Here is a 26,602-nt window from a genome sequence, read left to right as displayed (position 1 = left end):
CTAGATTATGTATCATATTGAACTGCTGCTGCTAAGTTAACAAATTTCACATTACATGCCGGTGATAATAAACCTTATTCTGATTCTTCCATGGAGATGGACACAGATGTTTCATTTCTTTGCCATTTCCATATTTTCTAATACAATTTCTCCTGCCTTATTCTGAGGGACCCACGATAGCTCTCACTAAACTTTCCACAGAACTCTTGCTATGAAAGGAGTTGGGTCAGGCATGGGGCTAGCAACCCCATCCCAAAAAATCCCAGTGCTACAGAAATGCCAACAGAAGCTCGAAAGACCACATCCCTGAAGGGGAAGGATCTTTGCCTCGAAGACCTAGGAAGTCATGTGGTGGAAGTGGAAGCCACAGGGCCATTCACCCTTCTATAGGCCTAGGACAAAGGACTTTGTTGAGCTGCTGTTGGCTGCCTGTGCCCCAGAAGGGATGATGGGTTGAAGAAGAAGAAAGAGAAACTCTCAACAGCTAAAGGCATATTTTAAGTTTGTTTTTGTTGCTTGCTTTCTCTGTTCTCACTTTTCTATTCCTCTATCATTGCTTTGGTTTTCCGTTGCTGAATCATGAAATTTACCAATTTTCAAGCTTACTATTTTTTTTGGCATCTTTGTCTTCGATCTAACTTGGTTTAGCTACTCTTAAATAGCCACGGGTGATTCATTCTCTTTTTATTTTTCCCTATATGGGATATTTACTTGGAAACTATGATTGAATCTTTCAAAATTAGCCATTGCTTTATTGTTTCATGCCTTTTGAAGTAGTTTCCTATAGGGCTGTTTTAATTAGATTCAAGAAGCTGGCTACAGTGTGAACAAAGTAATTTTAAATCTTATTAAAATTCCATCATATTCTGATCACTGGTTGCTATAGGCCCCTTGACTACCAGATCTTTAATTAATTCTTTTCATACACAATAATGAATCACATCTCTCATAAAAGATTTTAGCGGTGGATGTTGGAAATCCATCATCCCAGCCTTGAGACTTCACTGCAGGAATTCCTCAGCTGCTTTCCTCCATCATTAGGTCAGAAGTGGGGAGAATTGCACATAGCCAATCATGAACAAAGAAAGCACCCATTCCTAAAAACATTGCGATATGGAGATACAAGAGGCTGCAAATGCTGGAATATGGAGCAACATTTAGACATGGGTTGCTCTGTGCTTTTTAACATCAGACAATGAACATCACTAACAAAGAATCCCGCCATCTTCCCTTTATATACAATAGCATTACCATCAGAGTACCCCGTTATCAACATCTCAGTCATTGTGATTGGTCAAAAGCTCAACGGGCTATATAAATTCTGTCAAAGGTTTGATATTCTGTAGCGTGTGACTCACCACTTGACACTGCAAAGCCTTTTTACCATCCACAAAGCCCAAATATTAGAGACACCAGAAACTGCAGAGCTGGAATCTGGAGCAACAGATCATCTGCTGGAGGAACTCAACGGGTTGAACAGCATCCATGGGAAGAAAGGAATTGTTGACATTTTACATTGAAGTTCTGCATCAAGACTCAAATTTTTAAAAATGTATGTGAAGGTTTGCCTTACCTGTGAGGGCTGTTTGGTCCCAGGTTGATGGTGAGGGAGGACGGGTGAGAACAAGTTTTTATGGCTCCTGTAAGGGCAGGGGAAAGTTCGGGGGAGTCAGGGATGGGTGGGTGGGGACCAGGATGTCCAGAGGGAGTGATCCCTGTGGGAGGTGGAACAGGATGGGAGGGGAAGATATGGTTGGAGGTGGGATCACATTGCAGCTGGTGGAAATGACAAAGGATGATGTGCTGGTTGTGGAGGTCGGTGGGGGAAAGGTGAGCACTAGGATAACTTTGTCTCTTTTCTATCAGGACGGAGGTGGGGTGAGAGTAGGAGAACAGAGGAGATGTGAGATTGGGCTCCACCAACCGCTACAGAAGGGAAGTCACACTTCTTGAAAAAGGAGGATAGTTCAGATGTCCTGAAACAGATACATTGGAAATGGAGAAGCGAGAAGAAAAGAACTGCATCCTGACAGCAGACAGGGTGGGAAGAGGTGCAGTCTAAGTAGCTGTGGGAGTGGGTGGATTTATAGCAAATATCAGTGGATAGTTTGTCTCCTGAGATAGAAACATGGAGATCCATTGAAGGGAAAGAAATGTTGAAATGGTCCATATGAATTTGAGAGTAGGGTGGAAGTTGGTGGGGAAGGTACTGGCTCTTTTGGAGTTCTGCATGGGTGCAGAGAAAAAGTTGGGGAGTGGACCTGGAGAAGAATTGGAACAGGGACCGCTCTATGTAGCCAACAAAGAGCCAGGAATACCAAGGGTTACACCTTTGACTTGTAGGAAATTAGTAGATTCGGAAGAGTTTTTCAGGATAAGAAAAAGTTCAGCCAAACTTGACCTGATACAGAGTTTCAACCCAGAATGTTCACAATTCCTTTCTTCCACAGGTGCTGCTCGACCTGCTGAGTTCCTCCAGTAGATTGCTTGTTAATCCTAAACACTCATTCCTCTACCATTCTGTCATGTGTCCTGTCTACAAAAGCATGGCAGTTATTTGTTAAACTGTTGTGACAGCCCCGCCCTGAACCCATAACATAAAGCAGCACGAAGGTGCAAGGGAGCACACCTGACTTGGTAATATTGCCTATGCTGGGCTAAAAATGGAACTGCTATAACTGTCTGCTCCGCGGGGGAGACCATGACAGGAGATGCTGTCACCAGCCAACGTCTGATGGAGGCCCCCCGCTATTACCCTGCAGACCAGAGCTGGGAACAGTCCACTAGCACTGGGTCACAGGCGGCTGATGACCTGAGGGAACAGTGTAGGTTTGGGGCGGGAGTCAGGGTCCTACGACGGTTCAGGACAATAAACCAGTGGTCCTACTGGCTCTTTTGGAGACCCCAGCAAGACCAACAGTCAATCCAAGTGTCGTACAATGGAGGCCAAATGTGATGAGTGAGGAGAGTGGCTGTATAGAATCGAGTCTGGACCTATCCTCTAATTCTTCCCCCTCTCCAACACCCTCATTTAACCCTTCCCCCAACAGCCCCTCCCCAACCCCTATCCCCAACACCCACTTACCTGAACCCTCTTCTCACTCCCCTTACTCAAACCCTCCCCCATTACCTGATTTCACCCTCCCCCTCCCTCAACGCCCTTTTGCCTCATCCCTTCCCTTCCCCATCTCTTAATCCCCACGCTGGAAGCAGGTGCTTTGACTGGTCACTCTGTGCCCCCCTACCCCACCATGAGTGCAAGGAGAAGTCCAGCAAAATGTCACCTTGTGTTTTGCAGAGGCAAGACATTGGCCCACAGCTCGATGAGTGGAAAATAAGATGGGGAGAGAACTGCCCCACACCCAGCACCTGAAGTCCCTTGGCAATGGCAACTGGTGGGCTGCCCCCAGACCAAGTCTCACCTCTGGGCAGGGAAATGGACCTCAGTCCATCAGGCATCAAGTTCATCAACAGGTCTCCCAGTCAGTCAATATATAGATCAGCTCAACTACATTGTTCACTGCTCCATTTAATTAATTAATCCAATCACTAATTTACCAGTCAATCAGTTGGTTAGAGCACCAAACAGTACAGCACAGGAACAGCCCATTATGTCTATGATGACAATCTACCTGGTCACAGTCTATATCCCTTTCTTTACTGCCAGTTCATGTGCAGGTCTAAGTACCTTAAACATAGATAGTTTATCATTCATTCCAATAATCTATCCATTCTACTATCAATTCAGCAATGTATTAATCAAACCAGCCTATCAATGAATACAGGAATCAGTAACATTGGTGCTATGGTGTATACTTCAAAGGGAGTATGTCTGAATAGCAGTTATTTCTCTCTGATGTTGCACAGGCTATTTTTGAATAAGCTGGAACAAAATTAGTTGTCTTTCTCTTTCTTTATCTCCTTGCTGTTAGTAACTGCACAGTTACTCTACTCTGACCTTTTGCTATGTTCCAGTATTATCATAAAGAGATACTCTTGACAATATCTTCCTTTCTTCACCCAGCTTAGTGAAAAGATAAACAACTTTCAGTGTGGAAGATTCTGCCTCATCATTGCAGTAGAGTTGAAGGTCAACAGTAGACAGAGATTATTTATGAGCATACTGGTAGGAGCTAGTGGGGCGAGTGCAGATTAATCCTGCTGAGGGTAAAAGAGCAGCACGTTGATCAGAATTAAGTAGAATCATGGAGCTATACAGCATGGAAACAACCCTTCAGTCCAATGCTGACCTAATTGTTTAACGGAGCCAGTCCCGCATTGAACAGAGAAATCTACAGCACATTACAGGCCCTTCGGCCCACAATGTTGTGCCGACCATATAACCTGCTCTAGAGACTGCCTAGGATTTCCCTACCACATAGCCCCCTATTTTTCTAAGCTCCATGTACATATTTAAGAGTCTCTTAAAAGACCCTATTGTATTCACCTCGACCATCATCACCAGAAGTGCATTCCATGCACCCACCACTCTCCGTGTGAAAAACTTGCCTCTGACATCCCAGGAAGATTGTGATGCGGAACTGAACACAATGCCCAGGCATGGGACTAAAGATATCTTTGGACTGGACAAGCTAATGTCTATATTTGTTGTCCATAGCTGAAGTGTTAAGTGAGCATTTTTATATACACATGTGAACTTGGAATGGCCAATGTGAATGTTTAAAATGCTTAGAGTACATTGAGATATTTGAAAGGAAATCAAAGCAATGTTTCACACTTTGCTTGCTTCAAACAAAGGGTAAGTGACAAAAGAAGATTGTAATGGGGTGTGCAGAATATAGGGCGATGCACAGAACGAGTTGGGGAGGGGATGGGGTCTACTCAGACTATGGAATGCTTCAGCATGATGGTACTCTGTTTCAAAGATTGGTTTACTGCGTACAGAGATAATTTAAATGCTGGGATCAGAAACCCACCCTCAATATTTGTCATTGACCGAACTGTAGGTTGAAAGATAGCAAGTGTTTGTGAAAGGCTTGAAGACAGGCATGTTGTTGGAATGAGCAGTTAACATTCAATCTTTAATAAGTCTGGAAAAAAACTGAGGCTAAAGAAATGGCTGTACAGGTTTGTGTGTCCTCACACATGAAACACGTAAAGCTCACGGAAATAGAATGTTGACTTCATTGTCATTCGGGTGTAATACAAAGATTAGGAAATCTTACTTCAGGGTATTGGTGAAAATACACCTAGACTGCTAATGGCCTTGTTTAAGTGAGACATACTGGCAGTGGAGGCAGTGCAGGGAAGTGATCCAGTGAATGGGAAACCAGAACATTTTCAATAGTGAGAATCAAATTCAGTGCAAAGTAAATGAAAGTAGAGAGATATAGAAAATTAGCATGCAGGAAGAACAAAAGTGTAGGAAGGTGAATGGTGTGGCATGGCAAAGGGATGCAATACGGAAGTCTACAATCAAATCGGGCTTTGGTGAACTCACCTGGAGTACAGACAATGACTATCTCCATAACCAAAGAGTGACACACTCTCCTTAGAAGGAATATAGTAAAGGTTCACAAAACCAGTTAATTGAGTAGAATGGGTCTACAGTCTCTGGAAGTTATAAAACTCTGATAGGCTTGGCAGGGTTAATACGAGTTTTTTTTTAATATAAAAGGGCCTACGTGTAAATTGAGTTTTGTATGCCTTCAGTGAAGGATGACACAAGAGATTCTGCAGATGCCACAAATATGGATCAACACACAAACTGCTGGAGGAACTCAGCAAATCAGGCAGTATTTATGGGGGGGTGATAAACAGGCAGCATTTCGGGCTAAGACCTTTCATCTGGACTGGAAAGGAAGGGGACAGGAGCCAGAATAAAAGGATAGGGGGAACGGGGAAACAATGGGTAAATCCAGGTGAGGGATAGGAGGTGGGTGGGTGAGAGGGGAGAAAAGGGAATGATGTGAGAAGCTGGGATGTGATAGATGGAAGAGGCAAAGGGCTGAACAAGATGGAATCTGGTAGGAGAGGACAATAGACCATGGAATGAAGGGAAGGAGGTGGGGAGTCAGAGGGAGAAAGGTGTGGGTGATGTGCAGGTAAAGTTTGTGAGGGAGGGGAAACAGAAGGTCGAAAGGGCCGGAGGGTTAAGGGGAAAACAAAAAGGGAGTAGGATTCAGAAGTTAGCAAAGTTGATGTTGATACTCTATTTAGAGACTTTCAAGATGGAATATGTTCCTCTGATATGTGTGTAGCTTCAATTTGGCAGTAGAGAATGCCTTGGACAGACATATCAGTGAGGAAATTGGTGGCCACCGGGAGTTCCTGGCTCTTATGGAAGGTAGAGTGAAGGTGTTTGATCCCCTAATCTGTGTAAGGTCACACTGATGTAGGGGAGGCACAGGGCACAGTAAATGACGCTGGCAGCCTGGTCCAGAATGATTGTTTAGGATGTTTGATTACAAGGTCAGTCCTTGTTACCTTGCCTTACTGAATAGCAATGTGTGATCGTTACATTGGCAATAAGGATTGGGTATTGATGGTGGGGAAGTAACAAAGCATTAAGCTATTGAGGTTGGGAGCCCCAGACAGATACAATGGTACTTGGTGGGCAGGAGATGCTCTTGAGGGAAAACAATATTGTTGAGATCTCAAAGGAGGACAGTACAGAACAACATGGACAGGTCTGAGAAGGGAAGGTCATGCCTCAACTAACAGCGGGGCTTATTATTAGCACCACAGACAATAAATAAAAACTTGTGAGGACAAAATAAACATTTAACCCTATACCTCAGACATATTCAGCTTACGTCCAGAGTAATTAATGCAGATCATTTCAAATGGGTTAAAGTTGTTCATAAAAGTGGGAGAGAGAAAAGGGGAATCATAGGCCTGTTAGTTTGAGATCTGTGTTTGGGGAAATGTTGGAATTTATAAATTAGCTGGGCACTGAGAAAACAGTAACAGGACTGGCATTGCGAATGTAATTTCTGAAAGGGAGAACATGCTTGAGTTTGAGGCTGTTGCTATCAGAATGCTCTATTGATACTGGGATGATGCCAGAACTGAGAGTGGCAGTTATTATTTCCTTGGTCAAAAATGGAAATAAGAATAATCTCAGTGACCACGGTTTAACCTCAGCAATGGGAAAGTTTTCAGAAACAGGATTCATAGTCACCTGGAGGAAAATGCCAGGGAGGACATGGGCAAATCATGTTCAGCCAACTAAGAATTATTTGATGAAGTAACAGAGTTGATGACAGAATTTCATTCCTGAAAACTGTCCATAGTGTGAACAGATGTAAGTCAGAAATGAAGAAGAACATCTGTAAGAGGAGAGTGAGCAGGCGTGGGATAACTCACTGAGTGAGCTGACAAATCCATCCCACCAGCCTCCCAAATGCTCGTCTGTAGGTATGGGGTAGCCAAAGGTTGGGCATTCACATCCTTAGGGATGATCTGTATTAAAGTTCAAACATATGGGGGGCAGGGGGTGGGTGGGGAGAGGAGAGGAGAGCTAGCACAGTGATGCAGCAGGTAGTGCTCACAGTTCTAGCAGCCAAGGTTCACTCCCAACCTCCTGCACTCCAGTCCTGCCGAAGGGTAACGGCCCAAAATGTCTGCTGTACTTTTTTCCAGAGATGCTGCCTGGCCTGCTGAGTTCCACCAGCATTTTGTGGGTGTTGCTCCTTCTATCTGTGTGGAGTTTGCAAGTTCTCACCATGACTGTGTGGGTTTCCTCTCACCTCTGAAAAACGCACAGGTCAGCCACTCTAGAATTCCCCTGGTGTGCAGAAAAGGGGTAGAATTGCGGCTAGCTGAGGGATGCCAGAAAGAATAGGTTACAGGGAAATAAACTGGGCAATGTAATTGACAGAATTTCAAAATGAACTGGCATAGCCTTGATGAGCCAAATGGATTTCTTTAGCGTCATAAGAAAATGTGATTATAAAGGGGACATTGATGGTGTGGATAAAAAATTGGCCCAGTAACAGGTGAGACAGTGAATGATTGTTTCCTGACAGGAAGGAGGTGAAGAGTGGCATTCCCCAGGGATCAGTGCTGGGGCTGCTGCTATTTTGATCTGTATTAATGACCCAGATTTGGGATGCAAAGCACAATTTCCAAATTTGTGAATGACACAAAACTTGTCAGCATTGTGAACTGCAAGAAGGTGAGAGTTACAAGATATAAACAAACTGATTAGGTGGGCAGATCCATGGCTGATGAAGTTTAATATGGAGAAACATGGGGGCGATGCTCTCGGTTACAGACAATGAGGAGGGGCTATGTGTAATATAGGGTATAGTTGCAAAATGGGTTTAGGAGCAGAAGGACCAGGGTTAAGGGTGCTCAAGTTAATGGAAGTGGCAGAGCAGATAGAAAAATTTCTGTTGCACCTGCTGCCCACTCCTATTTTCTCCCACTAGTACCTGGGTCTGTTCCTCCTTAGCTCTGCTCCCTTAATCTCAATGTAGCTTCATGCCACTTGCCCAGTGCCAGTGCAGCACTGTGCCTGCTGCCCCCTTGGTCCAGAGTCCCATTCTTGTGTCTGACTTGTGACACTGTCTTTGTGGAGTTTGCAGGTTCTCGCAATGATGTGTGGGTTTCTCCCTGGTCCTTTGGTTTTACTTCACGTTCTAAGTTGTGCTGGTAGGTTAATGGTAAATGGTTAATGGTAAATTACCCATTAGTGTAGGTAGGTGACAAAAAAGAGAAGTCAGTGGGCATGCAAGAGCACAAGTTGGAAGAGTACATGGAAATAAGAGGGGGAATAGGGACGGTGGGCTTGGTGTGTGTGGGTTGGATGGAATTGACAGTAAAGTGGCCACTATGTACTCCACAGTTAGTACCCCAGAGAGTTGGGAAGGGTTCTCCAAACCCTTTCTACCCAGGATCCGATGGCAATGGCTTGCAGGCCACTACTCTGACTGGTTTCACATTTGATTTGGAAGGCTGAATCGTAGGAAGGAAAGGGTTTCCAACCTGGGTCAACGGATCCCCTGGTTAATGGTAGGGTCCATGGTATTAAAAGGGCTGAGAATCCCTGGTTTAGAGAAATATGTGCCTAACACAGGCAATTAGAATTAGGTCAGGTAGGCGTTTTTTTCTCCCTCTGGAGCATCAGAGGCTGAGGAGGGAGCAGCTAGAAGTTTATATGATGAGAGGCACAGACAGGGTAGTCTTTTTCCCAGGACAGAAAAGTCAAATTCTAAAGGGCAAAGCTTTAAGGTGTGAGGGGGGAGGAGTTTAAAGGAGATGAGCAAAGCAAGTTTTTAAAGCAGAGAACAGTAGGTGCCTGGAAGAGGCTGCCGAGGGTGGTGATGGAGATAGACATGATAGCAGTGTTTAAGAGGCTTTTAGGCAGGCATATCAACATGCTTGGAATGGGGCGGGAGGGGGGGGAGGATAGTGGCATGGGGAGCCTGTGCAGACAGATAGTATTAACTTAATTTGGCACAGACACTGCATTGCGGGCTGAAGAGCCTGTCCTGTGCTGTATCATTCATTGTGCAATGTGACTCAAGCACAAAAGTGATTCAAAACTCCAAAATGTTGCTGGAGTGTAGCAGAGTGGGATGAACACATCACCCTGTCCGAGCCTCACTGATTGCTCTATCAGCACCTTAACATCAGTGAGGCAACTCAGTCCATTCATGGAAGCATTTATTGATGAGATAAATTATCTATACTAATCCTCATCTGCATAAAGATCGGAGAGACCACCTCAAAGACAAGAGAAGCCAGAGGCCACTTTCACAACACACACAAGTACTGTGTGTTGTCAGTCTTTGAGCTACATTTTAGACAGCAATGCACATAGTGATTTTAATCAGGCAAGTAGGACATCCACCTGGGGGATAAATTGCTGGATGTAATCCAGAGAGTCTCTCAAAGACCAACCCTAGGTCCCTGTTGTGAGAGGTGGAAACAGGTATGGCCGGTAAAAGTGGATATGATGGATTGCAGGAGCATTGATGAACTCCAAACATATCATTGACTTCAGGGAGAGGTCATCGATGGCCTATGCTAAGGACCCAAGTAAGCAAGTAATCCAGAGATGTGGGCTAATCCAGCCAATATATTGAACCCCCCCCACCAAAGTTCCCTCTAAATCCTGCTTTTTGCAGATGGAGTGAAGGTGCTTGACAAAACAGTACCCCAATCTACATCAGGTCTCACCAGTGTAGAACAGGCTGCATTGGGAGCAACGTTCCCTCAAAGGTCTGTGCGCACAAAGGAATTGAAACTGTGCACAAAGGTTGTCACTCTCGACTTCATCAGCATGTTAAGTATATTTCACGATCATACACGAACACATTTCCTTTTCTGGTTTCTGATGCAGACGGTGTTCACAACATGGAGTTTGCCATGATTTTTCTGCAGATTTTAGACTGGCTTATTTATACTGTTTTCATTGAAGAAATTATTGATTCACTATGTTGAATTCCAACGAAGCAAAGGGTGTGAAGCACAAAAGAACTGCTCGTTCATTTGAAGCGAAATGGCTTAATGAAACAATAGAAATTGCTGTACCAAAGCCTCATGAGGTCAGGAGCGTGCAGCTACGACAAATATTTATGTACAATGCAGAAACCGGCGTTACCTGTGTTTATTGTCATGATGCAAATATTGATGGAGAATTTGCAAGTGGGAAGAAGTGGAGTAATATTTGGAAACTTGACTTTTTAATATGTCATTTAGCAAGCAAATCACATTCAGATGATGAGCAAAAGCTCTGGTGAGAAAATCCTTCATTACCCGCTACAGGTCTGCTACGTATGTTTTGTGAGAGTGCAGATGACTGAGAGCAAAGATGATCAAACCCAGAGGAGATCAAGGTTCTTATTGACAGTGTTTCGCTAGCTGTTCAAATGAATATAAAATTCAGTGCGCACGTGTTGTCACTGGGGGAAAAAAATTGCACAGAACAAGATCTTTGCGCAAACTGGTCATTACAAATTAGAGGGAACATTGCCTACAACATTGGGCTGGGAGATTTAGATGAAAAGGCCGGCTGTCAGTGAGGGTGCCCTGGAGTTGGATAGGTGAAAATTGCTGTTGGTAGCCCAAAGCTCACATCCCTTCCTGGGTCACAAAATCAGTGAAAACAATTCTTTCATTAAATCTCACCGTTAGGGTGATCACACTGCCTTAGATCCACACACACCCAGTCTGCTGATTTCACTTTATTTTATTGTTACACTTGCATTGGAAAAGCAATCAGACTTTAGGATGTGGATAAAGAACAGTAACGAGGAGTTAATACCAGAAATTGTTAGGATGTCTGAAGATACAGATAAGTTCAAACTTTCTGTTATGGTTAGAAGAAGTGCTGCCACATTCAGAGTTTAATCTGTCCAAACAGTATTCACTGCTGCTTTCATCAGCTCTCTTCTATTTCTGGAGACAGCACTGTGCCACTGTGCCACTGAACGCTTTAGTCCCACCAGTACTAGGTAGCAACCTGGTATCTGGGGTTTAGAGACAGCGGCAGTGTTAGGATGTCTCCTTGTGGGCACAGGGGAGGGATGTAGCACACTCGCTGCGTTATTCCCCATGTACAGGGTATTGCCTCAGGCTCCATCTTAAAAACTGCATCAAGGACATTTCTTTGCAGACAGCTTGGGAAGGACATTAATGAACTAAAAACACTGCTTTTTTTTTGGAAATCTAAACGTAAAGTACAACATTCTGTCGGTGCACAGCAGGCCAGGGCTGGGGTTTCAGGTCAGTGATGTTCACCAGAAGCATGAAAGTCAAAAAACAAAACCCTGTTGAGGATTCCCAGTGGCATCAATGGGACACAGCCCCTTAATGTGTATACTGGTGGCGAAGAGATACTGCCCTGCCCTGTATGCAGGGACCGGGGGGGGGGGGGGGTGGAGATGATGCCTCTGCCTGCATACATGTACCATTGGTATGTGTTGATGTGTCACACAACCTCAGGATTCCACTTCCTTTTCCTTTATCTCCTATCCTGCTCCAATGGTGGCTACACAAGGTTACTCTAGATTTGCAAGCGAACTACTGTGGGGTTTCCACGCTTATCCCTTGTTCCACTGGGCTGGAACATTTAGTTACACCACTTCCTTGTGTTCTGCACTGGATTCATTAATTATCTGTGGGCAGAGAAGAGAAATGAGAGTCAGACTAAATGTGCAGGATCAGTTTGCTGAAACTTGATGAGTTGTGGCATTGGGGGACAGAAAGACGTATTTTTATAAAACTTCATGGTGATGCCGTAATGTCCAACACAACAAGCATGATCTAACCATATGATAACTATTGATCAGCTCTTAAACACAAAGTCATGTCACCACAGCGTTACCAGCCCCATCCATCTCGCTCCAGGTTACACTGAGGGAGTCCAGCAATGTCTGAAGTGCTCTCTTTCAGGTGAGGTTTCAAGGGCTCATTGGCTCTCTTGGTGCTGTGCTATGGGTTCCATGGCCCGGATTTGGGTACTTGCTGGTGAAATATTTAATCCACAGCCAATGTCAAAAAATAATTACCCATGATCTCAAATGGGAATAGTTGCACAGAACAACATTGTGAAAGTACTTCGATGTCTGTGCAAAATTTGGGAAATCTGAGTGAAAAGAAAGATACAACTCCTTCCTTTTTACGTAATCCTGGGAGATTTACTATGCCCAACAAAAATGAGCTGTATCTGCTCTCCTCAGTTTAACACAGGCCAAGTACAAAGCCTATAGCAGAGTGGGAATCACCACCAGGCAGTGCCAAGCCCACACCTTGGCACCAGTGAGACAGGGGGCAAGCAACATTAGGACAGAGGACAGCACTGGGCAGGGTTGGGGAGATAAGGGTAACACTTTGGCAACTCCTTACTCCATCTGGGATCACCTGGTTTGTCCACTCACCTGTCCATCATGGGTCTCCACAGTTTTTATCACAATATTCCTTCTTGCTTGAATGTCAGTGGAACCTTTAGATTCCAGACTCGTCTCTATAGTAACAAAGCATAGATAATGAAATGTCAGTCCAAGAGCCCAGGGAGAGAGAAAAAGCATATACTGGGGGTCTTCCTCAATACACAAGCCTAGGGAGAGAGAATGGACATACACCAGGGGTCTGCTGAGGGCAAGAGAAAGAGACAACCTGATTTTCAGAATAAAGGAGTTTTACTCCAAGTCCAACTGGTACTCCTGCCTTGGCTTAGCAAGTTCAAGTTCAAGCTCAGTTTATTGTCATTCATGTTGATACCACCAAACAAAACAACGTTCCTCCAGATCAAGATGCACAATATATTCTGTGTTGGCAGAAACAGCTCTAGCTCCATCATACTCAACACTCAACACATCATACTCCACAGCCCCCCATTGCTGTTCCCACTACTGATGCATGACTGCATTGCTAGATCCAGCTTAAACTGGATCCTCAAGTTCGCTGATGATACAACAGTGGTTGGCCTCATCAACAATGATGATGAGACAGCGTACAGAGAGGAGCTAGAATGGCTGGTAGAATGGTGTGAGCCAAACTAGAGTCTCAATGTGGATAAGACCAAAGAGAGGATTGTGGATTTTAGGAAGGTGTAGGCTATTCTCCCTGTGCATAAAGGGCTCCTCCATGGGGAGAGCTAGGAGCACCAAGTTTCTGGGAGAGCACATAATGGACGACCTCAAATGGTCCCTCAACACTTTTTGGTCAAGAAAGCACAGCAGCATCTCCACTTCCTGAAGTGATTGAGGTGAGTGAGGCTCCACCACTTCACTTTTTTAACCAATTTTTACAGGAGCACCATTGAGAGTGTCCTGACCAGCTGCATCACCATCTGGCAGTATGGGAATTGCAAGGCATCTGACTACAAGTTCCTACAAAGAATTATGAGGACTCCTGAGAGGATCATTGGGGTCTCTCTTCCACCAATTAGGTATATTTATCAGGAGCACGACATACGCAGGGCCTTTAGCATTGTAAATGATCCCTCCCATCTGTCCCAGAATCTCATTGACTCCCTACCATCAGATAAAAGGCATTAGAACAAGAACTGTCAGGAAGGGAAACAGCTTCTCTCCTCAGGCCGTGAGACAACTGAGCTCCCTGTCACCAGCCAGCTTTCATCATTTATGAAGCATCAGTAGTGTTATGGTGTTTACTTTTTAATTTGTGTTGTAAATGCACCTTACTATTTGCTAATTTATTTTTTAGGTGTTGTATGCATATGTGAGTTATATATACATCAGTTATCCTTCAATCTTCTGTCACTTTGTCTGTGGCTAATGAAGTTTTAAAAATCTCCATCAAGGCCCCAGAAATCTCCTTCCTTGCTTCCCACAGCATCCTGGGATAGATCTTACCTGGCTCTGGGATTTATCCTCTCTTATGCCTCCTGAGATATCTAACACTGCCACTTCCCCAGTATTGACATGTTCCTGTGTGTGAGCGTATCCCTCTAGAACCTCACTCTCCTCCCTTCACCTTCAGCTTGGACACACACGTTATCTCTTTTATTCCCGTGCCTCTCCTGGGAAGGCGCAGAGGCAGATTTACCCTGTCTAATCCATGTGTTACCTGCTCTGGGATGGAAAGTAATTCAGAAAACTGCAGAGTGACACCAATATCAAATCAGCTGATCCTACTGAGCTGTACAAATACAAGGTGTTGTTGTGCACACTTACCTCGTATGTGGAGAGTGGAGAAACTCTGAACAGGCATCGAAATTCTGCAAACAAAAGGAACACGGAGCTTTCAAATAGACTGAAGGACACTTCCTTCATACTGAGGGGTGTCTGTTGGGGTTTAGTACTGAGGAGAGTGCGGCAGGAGCTGACAGCCAAGAGCAGTCATTGGACTAACAGCCCAGGAACACAAGTGTTAATCTCCGCCTTAAACATCTGGTGATCATATTGGACTGGATCACGTTCACAGATCCACCCAGAACCACCAGCAGGTGGATCATATATGCCAAGGTGTCAAAACACTGTCAGGCTAGATCACAGAGTGTCTTTCAGTCTGTTCCTGACACATCGGTGATCTCAGATAGTTCTGAATATGAGATGTATACACCAGCCACAGTGCACAGTAAACTGGGGCATCTGCTCTCACTAGACAGAGCAGTGGCTTGCTGTTTTAGAATATAGAACACTACAGTACATTACAGGCCCTTCGGCCCACTCCAAGATCAATCCGACCCTTCCCTCCCACATAGGCACATGGATGAAAGAAAAATGGAGAGCTATCTAATTTTAAAAATAAATTATGTTAATTTACATTTTAATTACTTGGTTATATTTAATATGGTGTTCAATTAATATATTGTAATTCATTCTTCAGAAACGATAGATGGTATGTGTCTCTGATCTCAAGTGGCTGGAGAGGACAGGACTCTAACAAGACCAGTTGGTTTGTCTGTGTCACTGTACTGTCAAAGTGCAGAGGCCTGTCCTGTCCAGGGTACTGATCAATATCTCCCACCTGGTCTTTCTGGCCTGGCTGTCTCCATCAGAGGGGGTGGGGGAAGACTGAAAGAGTGGTGGATATTGTATTTTCTGAGAATGGTAAATCTGTGATGTTTTAGTAATGATCAACAATCCAGAGTAATGCAACATGGGATGGATTAGGGTTGACGAGACAGTGACTGTGGGGGGGGGGGGGGGGGTGGTGTGGGGCCGTTTGATGCTTACCTGTAAGCAAAACAACAGGTAAGAAAAACAAAATTTGGCTCTTAAATCTACACTCAAGAAGAAGGGAAAAAGCAGGAGCCAGAGACCTGGCAGAGGTAGGAGGAAGGAGGCACAGAGGTGCTTGCTGGCTGAATGAATGGGAAGTGTAGGAAGGTGCGTCTCGCATAGCCTTACCGGTTCTCCTCGCCTTCCAGCAGCTTTCTGTAGGTGGCAATTTCAATGTCCAGCGCCAGTTTGACATTGAGCAGGTCCTGATATGCCTGTAGGTGACGTGCCATCTCCTCCTTCAGGTTCTGGATGTCGGTCTCCATGTGGCTGATGGTGTCCTGGTAACTACTGGTCTCAAAACGGAAGCGTTCCTCCATCTCACGCAACTGGCGTTCCAATGACTCGTTCTGTCAAAAACCAAAACCAGGTCAGGACCAAAAATCACATCCAAAACCCAACGACACAGTCCCGATCCCAGCTCCCAGCGCTGGAGTTACTAATATATAACCACTTTAGCCACCATGACCCTACCTTTTCCCCATCTCTCTGCAAATTTCAAGCAAATGCTGTGTCAAAGGCATTCAACGGGAGATCATTCTGAAACTGTTAACCCAAGATGTAATTGTTGGAGGCACTGGGCATGAGCTTAATCCCACACATGCCTGTGTCCAGACTTGTAATTCCCAGGAGCAGGGGTGCATTTTCTATAGCCCTGGTCAGAGAATGTATTCTGCTTAGTCTGGTTCATGGAGCCTGTGATAGGCAGAGCTGTGCAGACTCAGCCAGTAGGACAGGGATAAGGGGAGCTTGCCCTAGGCTTGGAGCACACACCAGCCCACATTACTCAGGGGTCTCTACAGTCCTCAAACATCAGATGTTCTATGGTTGATCCTGTCATGTGAACTTGTGAATGAAAGGCATGTTGTTCTGCACCTTCAAAAGTAATCAAGGGTCCAATGTGTATTTGTGCAGAAATCTCTGAAGTGGCAGAGAAGTTAGTAAAACAGCTGGGATCCTGGGATTCATAATTAGTGTCATGGACAACATAAACTTGGTGGTTTTGTTGGACCAACACCAAACACTGGTTAAGTCACTTCTGATTAATGCATTGAATTCTGACCCATTAGAAAGGCTGTAAAGACTGTGGACAGGGTGCAAAGGAGGTTTTACTAATGGCCCCAGGGAAGGAGGAGTGCAGCTATTGTTGATGCAATGAATGTTAGGAGATTTGAAAGGGAGAATACAACTACAGCTGATAAGATCCCTGCTGCACCTGATACCCTGTGATCTCCATCTCAGAGGCTGATGTTAGCCTGTCTTTAAAGAGAGTGAACCCTTGCAAGGCAGAAGGTCCCAATGGAGTACCTGGTAAGGCTCTGAAAACCTGTGCCAACCAACTAGCGGAAGTATTCAAGGACGTTTTCAACCTCTCACTGCTACAGGCAGAAGTTCCCACTTGCTTCAAAAAGGCAACAATTACACCAGTGCCTAAGAAGAATAACGTGAGCTGCCTTAATGGCTGTCACCCGGTAGCACTCACATCGACAGTGATGAAATGTCTTGAGAGGTTGGTCATGACTAAACTGAACTCCTGTCTCAGCAAGGACCTGGACCCATTGCAATTTGCCTATCGCCACAACAGGTCAATGGTAGATGCAATCTCAATGGCTCTCCACACGGCTTTAGACCACCTGGACAACACAAACACCTACGTCAGGATGCTGTTCATCGACTATAGCTCAATATTCAATACCATCATTCCTACAATCCTGATTGAGAAGTTACAGAACCTGGGTTTCTGTATCTCCTTCTGCAATTGGATCCTCGACTTCCTAACTGAAAGACCACAGTCTGTGCGGACTGGTGATAACATCTCCTCCTCACTGACGATCAACACTGGCGCACCTCAGGGGTGTGTGCTTAGCCCACTGCTCTACTCTCTGTATGCACATGACTGTGTGGCTAGGCATAGCTCAAATACCATCTACAAATTTGCTGATAACACAACCGTTGTTGGTAGAATCTCAGATGGTGACGAGAGGGCGTACAGGAGAGAGATATGCCAACTAGTGGAGTAGTGCCGCAGTAACAACCTGGCACTCAACGTCAGTAAGACAAAAGAGCTGATTGTGGACTTCAGGAAGGGTAAGACGAATGAACACATACCAATCCTCATGGGGAGATCAGAAGTGAAGAGAGTGAGCAGTTTCAAGTTCCTGGGTGTCAAGATCTCTGAGGATCTAACCTGGTCCCAGCATATCAATATAGTTATAAAGAAGGCAAGACAGCGACTATACTTCATTAGGAGTTTGAAGAGATTTGGCATGTCAACGAATACACTCAAAAACTTCTATGGTTGTACGAGAGCATTCTGACAGGCTGCATCACTGTCTGGTATGGGGGGTGGGGGGCTACTGCACAGGACTGAAAGAAGCTGCAGAGGGTTGTAAATTTAGTCAGCTCCATCTTGGGTATTAGGACATTTTCAAGGAGTGATGTCTCAGAAAGGCAGTGTCCATTATTAAGGACCTCCAGCACCCAGGACATGTCCTTTTCTCACTGTTACCATCAGGTAGGAGGTACAGAAGCCTGAAGGTACACACTCAGCAAATCAGGAACAGCTTCTTCCCCTCCGCCATCCAATTCCTAAATGGACATTGAACCCTTGGACATTACCTCACTTTTTTAATATATAGTATTTCTATTTTTGCACGATTTTTAATCTATTCAATGTACACTGTATGAAGTATACTGAATAAGGTTTACTTATTTATTTATTGTTTATTATTTTTCTTCTTCAATATTATGTACTGCATTGAACTGCTGCTGCTAGGTTAACAAATTTCACGAGAAATGCTGGTGATAATAAACCTGATTCTGATTCTGAAGATTTGATAGATGTGTACAAGGTGGCGGATAGGGCAAAGAGAGGGAAGCTGTTCCCACGGGAAATGGTTCAAGGGCCAGGAAGTATGAAATGAATGGCAAAATATGCAGATAGGATGCCAGGAAAACAGTTAATTAAAGAGGAAAAAAAAACCCTGAATAAGCTTGGAATACCAGCTGCAACAGAGTCACACAGGAAAAAGAGGCATACAGGAATTGGTAAGGTATTTGAAGTAAATAATTTGTAGGCCTCTGGGGAAAGCTGACAATGAGGCCAAATAGATGAATCCTCAAAGAGCTGACAGCCTCCTGTGTCTTAATGATTATATTTCATACGCATTCCAAATGAATTGATTCTGAAAGACTGATGATAGATCAAGTGTGTTACAGTGATTTCCCCCCATGCTTTTTTTTGCAACACAACATGAAGTAAGATGTCAGGTACACTGTAAAGCTCACCCTCCACCCTAACCTGGCTTCCCCTGAACTGGTACTGCTAGGTTAGGTATAGAGCAATACTCCTTTAATATGGCATCACATGACTGCCATCTAAAAACCTTTTACACCATGCCTGGTCTGTGCTAAACTTTAATTAGAAGTGTTCAAAATGACAATTAGTACTCAAAGGAAATGGGGGAAAAAATGAGTCTCCAGTTGGCAGAGCTAATTACAGGATAGAATAATTGGCTGCTAGTTGTCCTTGCTTCAGTATCTTCTACTGTGGAAGTAAACATGTAGGGGCAGGCGTACCGGCAAACAACACTGACAGATACATGTCATGCTGATTTAATTGCTCATGGGTGTCATTCTTTCTGATTGGAAGTGAACTTCCATTTAAAAGTACATGTTCAGTTTTTTGGATTTCCACAGAACGACCCTGGTCAGCCCTGCCTAGTTTCCAGGGAGAACTCACCGTGCCCTTCAGACCTTCCAGGTCACATGTCAGGGACTGGATCTGCCTGCGAGAGTCATTCACCTCCTGCTTGGCCTGACGCAGAACTTCAGACTGGCGCGAGGCAGCGTCGGTCAGATCGCAGAACTGCACATAGAAAGTCAAGGTTACACAAACAGCACATTGGGTACCAGAGGGTGAAGACAGGGGCCCAGGCTACTTCTATCAGCCAGAGCTGGACAATAGCAAACCTCACACATTACACAAAGGGAAGTCAACAGGTGTAAGTGCAGGCATTGAATGTGTTCAACACTGAGGTAGGTCGTTGGACAGTTTCAAGATTCAAAGTACATTTGAATTTTAAATCTCTGAAGTATTTGAATCCTTAGGGACTTGGGTGTAATGGGGAACAGGCAGGAAAGTGGGGCAGAGGGCAAGATCACACCCACCCTGATCTTATAGACAATAGGTGCAGGAGTAGGCCATTCGGCCCTTCTAGCCAGCACCGCCATTCACTGTGATCATGGCTGATCATACACAATCAGTACCCCGTTCCTGCCCTCTCCCCATATCCCTTGACCCCGCTATCTATAAGAGCTCTATCTAACTCTCTCTTGAATGCATCCAGAGACATGGCCTCCACTGCCTTCTGAGGCAGAGCATTCCACAGATCCACAACTCTCTGGGTGAAAAAGTTTTTCCTCAACTCTGTTCTAAATGGTCTACCCCTTATTCTTAAACTGTGGCCTCTGGTCCTGGACTACCCCAACATCGGGAACATGTTTCCTGCCTCTAGTGTGTCCAATCCCTTAATAATCTTATAAATCTTATGGTGTTATGGAGCAGGATGGAGGGGTAAAATCAAGTTCCCAGCTCTTTACTTCATCCCTCCCCCACCGGGTTTCACCTTGTGTTTCTCTCTCCCCTCCCCTCGCCTTTTAAATCTGCTCCTCAGCTTCTTTTCTCCAGTCCTGCCAAAGGGTCTCAGCCCAAAACGTCGACTGTACTCTTTTCTGTAGATGCTGCCTGACCTGCTGAGTTCCTCCAGCATTTTGTGTGTGTTGCTCGGATTTCCAGCGTCTGCAGATTGTCTCTTGTTTGTAGAGGGGTAAAATGGCCAGTTCCTGCTCCTGTGCAGAATTCAAACACACCTACAAATTATTCCCAGTTTAATATTTGTTTGTGTTTGGAACGTTAATTCCCAAAGTGTCTGTTATTGAGTTCTCATTTGGCTTCCTGGCGTTTGGAATTCAGCCAGCATTCGGTAAAGTTGATAACTAATTTACAATCAGAACTGAAGTGTCTGAATACCTGTCCAAGTACAGACAGTGACCTCATGGAAACAAATTCAAGGTCACATTCCCATCCGCACTGGATGCTAGGGTGGGGGGGGGGGTCACACTTCTACTTGTCCCACAGTCAAAATAAAATTATGATTTTAAAAGTAAAAGCAACTATTGCAGAAGATTCATTACCTTACAAGTGAAGGACGTTTTCCTCTTCTATGTTCTAAACAGCCTACCCCTCATTTTCAAACTGTGCCCTGGTCCTAGACTCCTCAGTCAGGGCAAACATCTTTCCTGTGCCCAGCCCTCAGTCTCTGAGGATATATTGCTGGTGGGGAGTGCAGCGAAGATTCACCAGACTGGTTCCAGGAATAGAGTTTGCCATATGAGAAGAGATTGAATAGGCATGGTCTCCATTCTTTGGAGTTTAAAAGAATGGAGTCCATGCCTTCTCAATCTCCCCTCATATGGCAAACTCACTATTCCTGGAATAGGTCTGTTGAATCTTCACTGTACTCCCACTGGCAAATACATCCTTTCTGAAATAGGACTGAAACCATAGACAATGCCCCAGGTGCAGACTTACCAAGGTCCTGTAGTAAGAGTTTCTCACTCCCATCAGACTTATTATAATAAAGAGTTGACATTCTACTTGTCCTTGTAACAACTTCCTCCACCTGCATGCTGGCCTTCAGTTTATAAAGACACCTGGGTCCCTCTGAAAATCAACTCTACCCAATTTCTCACCATTTAACAAATGCAGTTCCTCTTGCATTTGTACAGAGCCCTGGTGAGACCACACCTGGAGTATTGTGTACAGTTTTGGCCTCCAGGGTTAAGGAAGGACATCCTGGCTGTAGAGGAAGTGCAGCGTGGATTCACAAGGTTAATTCCTGGGATGTCTGGACTGTCTTACGCAGAGAGGTTAGAGAGACTGGGCTTGCACATGCAGGAATTAAGGAGATTGAGAGGGGATCTGATTGCAACATATAAGATTATTAAGGGATTGGACAAGATAGAGGCAGGAAATATGTTCCAGATGCTGGGAGACTCCAGTACCAGAGGGCATGGTTTGAGAATAAGGGGTAGGTCATTTAGGACAGAGTTATGGAAGAACTTCTTCTCCCAGAGAGTTGTGGGGGTCTGGAATGCACTGCCTTGGAAGGCAGTGGAGGCCAATTCTCTGGATGCTTTCAAGAAGGAGCTAGATAGGTATCTTATGGATAGGGGAATCAAGGGATATGGGGACAAGGCAGGGACCGGGTATTGATAGTAGATGATCAGCCATGATCTCAGAATGGCGGTGCAGGCTCGAAGGGCTGAATGGTCTACTTCTGCACCTATTGTCTATTGTCTATATTGTGCACCAAAGTGGACAACCTTCAGTGCCTGTACGCTCCCTGTCGTGTTCACTTCAGCTGGTTCATCACTCCATCACCCCCTTTGTACTCACCTAGGTTAGTACTAACAGCCCAGCAAACTTGGAAACATTACATTGTTCCCTCAGCAACACACTCAGGAACTGAACAGGTCAGGCACAGAGTAAACAGTCAACATTTCGGGTGGAGATCCATCACCGGGACTGTTCCCTCAGCCAAACCACTGAAAACCAACATTTCTGTTTGAGCTTTTCCTTTCGTTATAGCAGAAAATGGTGGTGGTTGTTCCGGTGTGCTGTTTGCGTGGTCATTTATCCAGTTTATTTATTTACAGATACAGTGCAGAGCAGGCTCTTCCAGCCCAGTGAGTCGCAGCACCCGGCAACCCACATCTTCAACCTAATAACAAGACCATTTATGACGACCAATTAACCTACTAAACGGTACGCCTTCGGTCTGTGGGAGGAAAGCAGAGCACCCGGACGAAACCCACGCACGCGGGAAGAAGATACAAACTTTCTTACGGAATTGAACTCTGAACTCTGATGCTCTGAGATGTAATAGCATCGCACTAACCGCTACACTACCATGGCACCTCACCTGAAGCTTCAGGCACTGCTGTGGGATTCCAGCTGACACAGCTCAGCTGTAGTTGTGTATTAAACCTCCCCCTCCAAAAAAAATGTCATTATAAATGCTGTCCTCTTTTCAGAGGGGAGACTGCTGGGTGTGGAACGTGCTCACCTTGGCCTTGTACCACTCCTCAGCCTCCTGCAGGTTCTTGCTGGCCACAGATTCGTATTGAGTGCGGATGTCCTTCAGGGCAGCTGTGAGGTCAGGCTTGGAGACATCTACCTCAACATGGACCTGCTGCAACTGCAGCTGCACGTGCAGTTCCCGAATTTCCTGACGGCCCAAGAAGAGACAGTTCAGCGGCCTGTTATCATGTCTCTCATAAGCACCTCTACCCAGATCACAGTCCTGGCCACTCGAAGCCCATCCTTGGCCACAGTAGGTCAAGTCACCTTACCTCATCATGGACTTTCCTCAGGAAGTCAATCTCGTCCTGCAAGGAATTGATCTTCCGCTCCAGATCAACCCGAACCAAAGCAGCATCATCAAGGTCCTGGGGACAGGAGAATAGAAAGGACAGGGTTAGGTACACCACAGGGTCATCAGTTAAAGTACCCGCCAGGATTTGATTTTTGCTGGGGCTTCCCACACCCAGATGTTTCAGGGAAAGAGAGAATCCTGAAATAAGCAAGAGGACATCAGAGAGTTTAGTGAAGACAGGGTTTCCCCTTAACCATTGCCAGTCATTTGCTGACTAACACCCAATCAGGTTTGACACTCCCATTTCACCCAAACCTTAGCTGGTGGCTTAGGATTGGTCTAGACCATTCTTCCCCATGACAGAGGTGCTTGTATTTTACAAGAGAATGGTCGCAGAATGATTTTGTGCCCTGGAGTCCGACCAGGGTCTCCAGGTCTAAGAAGCAACCCCGAGCACCCTCCACTGAAGCAAAGAGAGTCTCCGTATTCCTTGGTTGCTGCTGGTAACCTTGTAATTCATTTTCCCCTTGTGAATGGAGCAGGGGGTGTCACCCAGAGTCCCATTCCTCCCTGTAGAAGCCTGTAATCTCTAATCCTGTCAACACCCTGGTTAACCTTGTCTGCACCTCTAAGAGGGGATCCATTTCATTCAGTCATGTCAGTCACACATCTCTCATGCCACCCTTGGGTGCACTGGATGGGGAGAGGGAAGGGCTTGCCCCTGAAGGATCACTAGTCTGCTCCCTGAGGTTTTCTTTACATTCTTTAGAGATACATGGGACCCAAATTTAATAAAAGTACATGGGGGCTTTTAGGCCCATCAAGTTGTTCCAATATTTCAGAAGATCAATCCAAAGTTAAACCCGGCGTCAATCTCAATCTAACCCTCCATTCATTGCTCAGCTTATTGGGCAGTCCCAGGATCCAACGTGGAACGCAGAACGGTAACAGGCCCTTCAGGTCCATGATGTCTGGGCTCACCAGGATGTCAGACTGGACTGATCCCACCTGCCTGCACATGGTCTAGATCCCCCCAATCCCTGCCTGTTTAATTGTTTCTTAATTATCACTTTTGTGTCTGCTTCACACATTCCAAAGCATTCATATCCTTCCTGTAATGTAGTGACCAGAATGGCACACAATACTCCAAATGCAAACTAGTTTTTTACACAACACACACAAAATGCTGGTGGAACACAGCAGGCCAGGCAGCACCTAGAAGGAGAAGCACTGTCGACGTTTCGGGCATTGCGACATCCCTACTTTTACCCTCAGTTCCCTGATCAATGTGTGCCTTCTTTACCACCTTATCCATCTGTGCTGCCACTTTCAAGCATTCCTCCACTCAGATTTTGTGGATTCAGGGGCATCTGTTGTGAAACCCTAGGCTCCTCCACGAATGGGGCAGGAAGTGGCTGACCGATGTGTGGGCTTGAAGTAAACAGCGTCATCCCAAATAAGCCTTCTTAAATTTAAATGCCTGTAGGTCAAAGGTACCTGGGTGTTGGTGGGGATGTTAAACTTCAAAGCAGATTTGAGCACTTCTTTGAAGCTTTCCTTCTGTCTGCCTGGTAATTTTCACTTATGACAGAGTGTGGACTAGAACGACGGCTCTGGAAGTCTGGTGTCGGGGAGGAGGGGGGTTTGTAGCGGACTGAGAGAGAGCAGGGCTGCTAGGCAAGGAATGTTGGCCTGCTGGAAGACTGATGTTAATTTGCTCTTCCTTCTCTTGAATTTTTGGGGATTTTTCAGAAATACTGTTGGTGGGTAGTGCATTTCCCAATGCCACAAGATGCCTTCTGCAGGTAGTTTGGCTCTCAGGAGCACACAGGAGCGCACGGATCACTGCTGACTAGTAGACCATGGGATTTGTGCCAGTCTGAGGTCACCACCTTCAAATGTCCTTTTTTCTCAAGTGACCAAAAGCTGTGCTGGTACATTGTCAGTGATGCTAATTTTCTTCCTTGATGTCCTCCTTCGCTGGGATGTGGCTCCTGAGAGTGGTCCAAATTTTCCCAGGGTGTGAACCTTTATTGTCAGAGGGTAGTGTGGTGTTTGGGTACAGAGCTTTCAGCTCATACTACACTGCACCAAGAAAGACTGAGGCATTGACCCATTATGCCTGATGTGTTTTATCCCTGCCAGCTCCTGCCAGAGCTTGGATCTCTTACCCAGTTTCTCACCTGTTTGTACGTGGCCAAGTTGCTCTCAATTTCTGTATGCAGATTGATCTCATCCTGTAACCTGTGGAACAGAATTTAGTGGAGTGCAGTTAAAGAGCAAGGTGCTCAGCAGTAATTGCCACAGTTCTTGCTTGCAAAGTCAAAAGTTCTAAATCACAAAGTATGCGACAGACCCCACACATTTCTAACCGGGCACACAATTCTTGTCTCAGCTCCCTTCTAAGAATACTACCCAGAATGAATCAGCACCTACTTGTGTGTGACTTGTTCTCAAATTCCTTCTCAAATCCATCTCCTGCTCATGCATTAATGCACGGGAGATGTTAATTAGAAAATGAGAGTCAATCAGATCACGTCTTTACAAATGCTCCTCACATATTTTGTTCCTCATACTGATCACTGTCAAGAAGGAAGAAATAGATGGATGGATCAAATAGTGATTCTAAGGTTGGTGGGTGTGTCAGGGTGTTAACGTGGCGTGTTGGAGTATCTAGCTGTGTGAACCCAGCCCTTCCTGGGGGGGACTCCACTCTCCCTCAGCAGGGCATCTCCCTCCCAGAAAACATGGGCTCATACCTTTGTTTCAGGTTGGTGTGGTCCTCCAGCATGTTGTCCCTCTCGATTTCCAGGCGAGCCTTGGAACTGTTCAGCTGGTCCATCTGCTGCCGCAGTTCCCGGATCTCGTCCAAGTACATATCCCCCAGCCGGCTGGGCTCCTTCCCCTTGATCTGGTTAAGCTCAGTGGCCAGGACTTTATTCTGGTTCTCCAGGAAGCGCACCTTCTCAATGTAACTGGCAAAGCGATCGTTGAGCTCCATCATCTCAAACTTCTCATTAGTTCGAGTCTCCTTGAACTCTGCATTGAGGGCATTTGACAGGGTGAAGTTGAGCCTCTCCTGGTACATCACTTTAGTTGGGTAGTTAACGTGTTTCATTTGAACTACAGAGCTTCTGGAGGAGACTGGCAAAACAGACCTGTGCAGGAAGATAAAATTACCAGGCAATAAAGGTTTGTACCATGGAGAACATCACCATCTGGTACGGAGGGGTCACTGCGCAGGATCAGAAGAAGCTGCAGAAAGTTTCCAGCTCAGTCAGCTCCATCACGGGCACTAGCCTCCCCAGCATCCGGGACACTTTCAAAGGGCAATGCCTCAACAAGACTGTTTGTGCGTGGGAGGGGACAGGATGCAGCAATCTGGAGGGAAAAGAGCAAACTCTGGAGGAATTCAACAGGTCAGGCAGCATCTGTGGGGGAAAATGAACAGTCACCATTTTGGGCTAAAGCAGGCAGCACTGTGGAGACAATACTTTGGGT

The 26,602-nt window shown here is 45.4% G+C and overlaps 1 protein-coding gene across 1 annotated transcript in view; it reads right to left on the bottom strand.

Moving 5' to 3' along the window:
- Window positions 1-12,001: 12,001 nt before the first annotated feature.
- Window positions 12,002-26,602, bottom strand: part of gfap (glial fibrillary acidic protein) — a 28,338-nt gene continuing 13,737 nt past the window's right edge. The window contains exons 2-10 of the mRNA XM_059955600.1: window positions 25,861-26,259; window positions 25,285-25,345; window positions 23,079-23,174; window positions 22,793-22,954; window positions 19,405-19,530; window positions 15,792-16,012; window positions 14,613-14,656; window positions 12,852-12,937; window positions 12,002-12,089 (exon numbers count right to left, since the gene is read on the bottom strand). Of these exons, the coding sequence (XP_059811583.1) occupies window positions 12,048-12,089; window positions 12,852-12,937; window positions 14,613-14,656; window positions 15,792-16,012; window positions 19,405-19,530; window positions 22,793-22,954; window positions 23,079-23,174; window positions 25,285-25,345; window positions 25,861-26,259 (1,237 nt within the window). The 3' untranslated portion in view covers window positions 12,002-12,047. The remainder of the gene's footprint in view (window positions 12,090-12,851; window positions 12,938-14,612; window positions 14,657-15,791; window positions 16,013-19,404; window positions 19,531-22,792; window positions 22,955-23,078; window positions 23,175-25,284; window positions 25,346-25,860; window positions 26,260-26,602) is intronic.

This window comes from Hypanus sabinus, chromosome X1, assembly GCF_030144855.1.
Source record: "Hypanus sabinus isolate sHypSab1 chromosome X1, sHypSab1.hap1, whole genome shotgun sequence".
NCBI classification, from domain to species: domain Eukaryota; kingdom Metazoa; phylum Chordata; class Chondrichthyes; order Myliobatiformes; family Dasyatidae; genus Hypanus; species Hypanus sabinus.
This window is presented reverse-complemented; position numbering and strand designations above follow the sequence as displayed.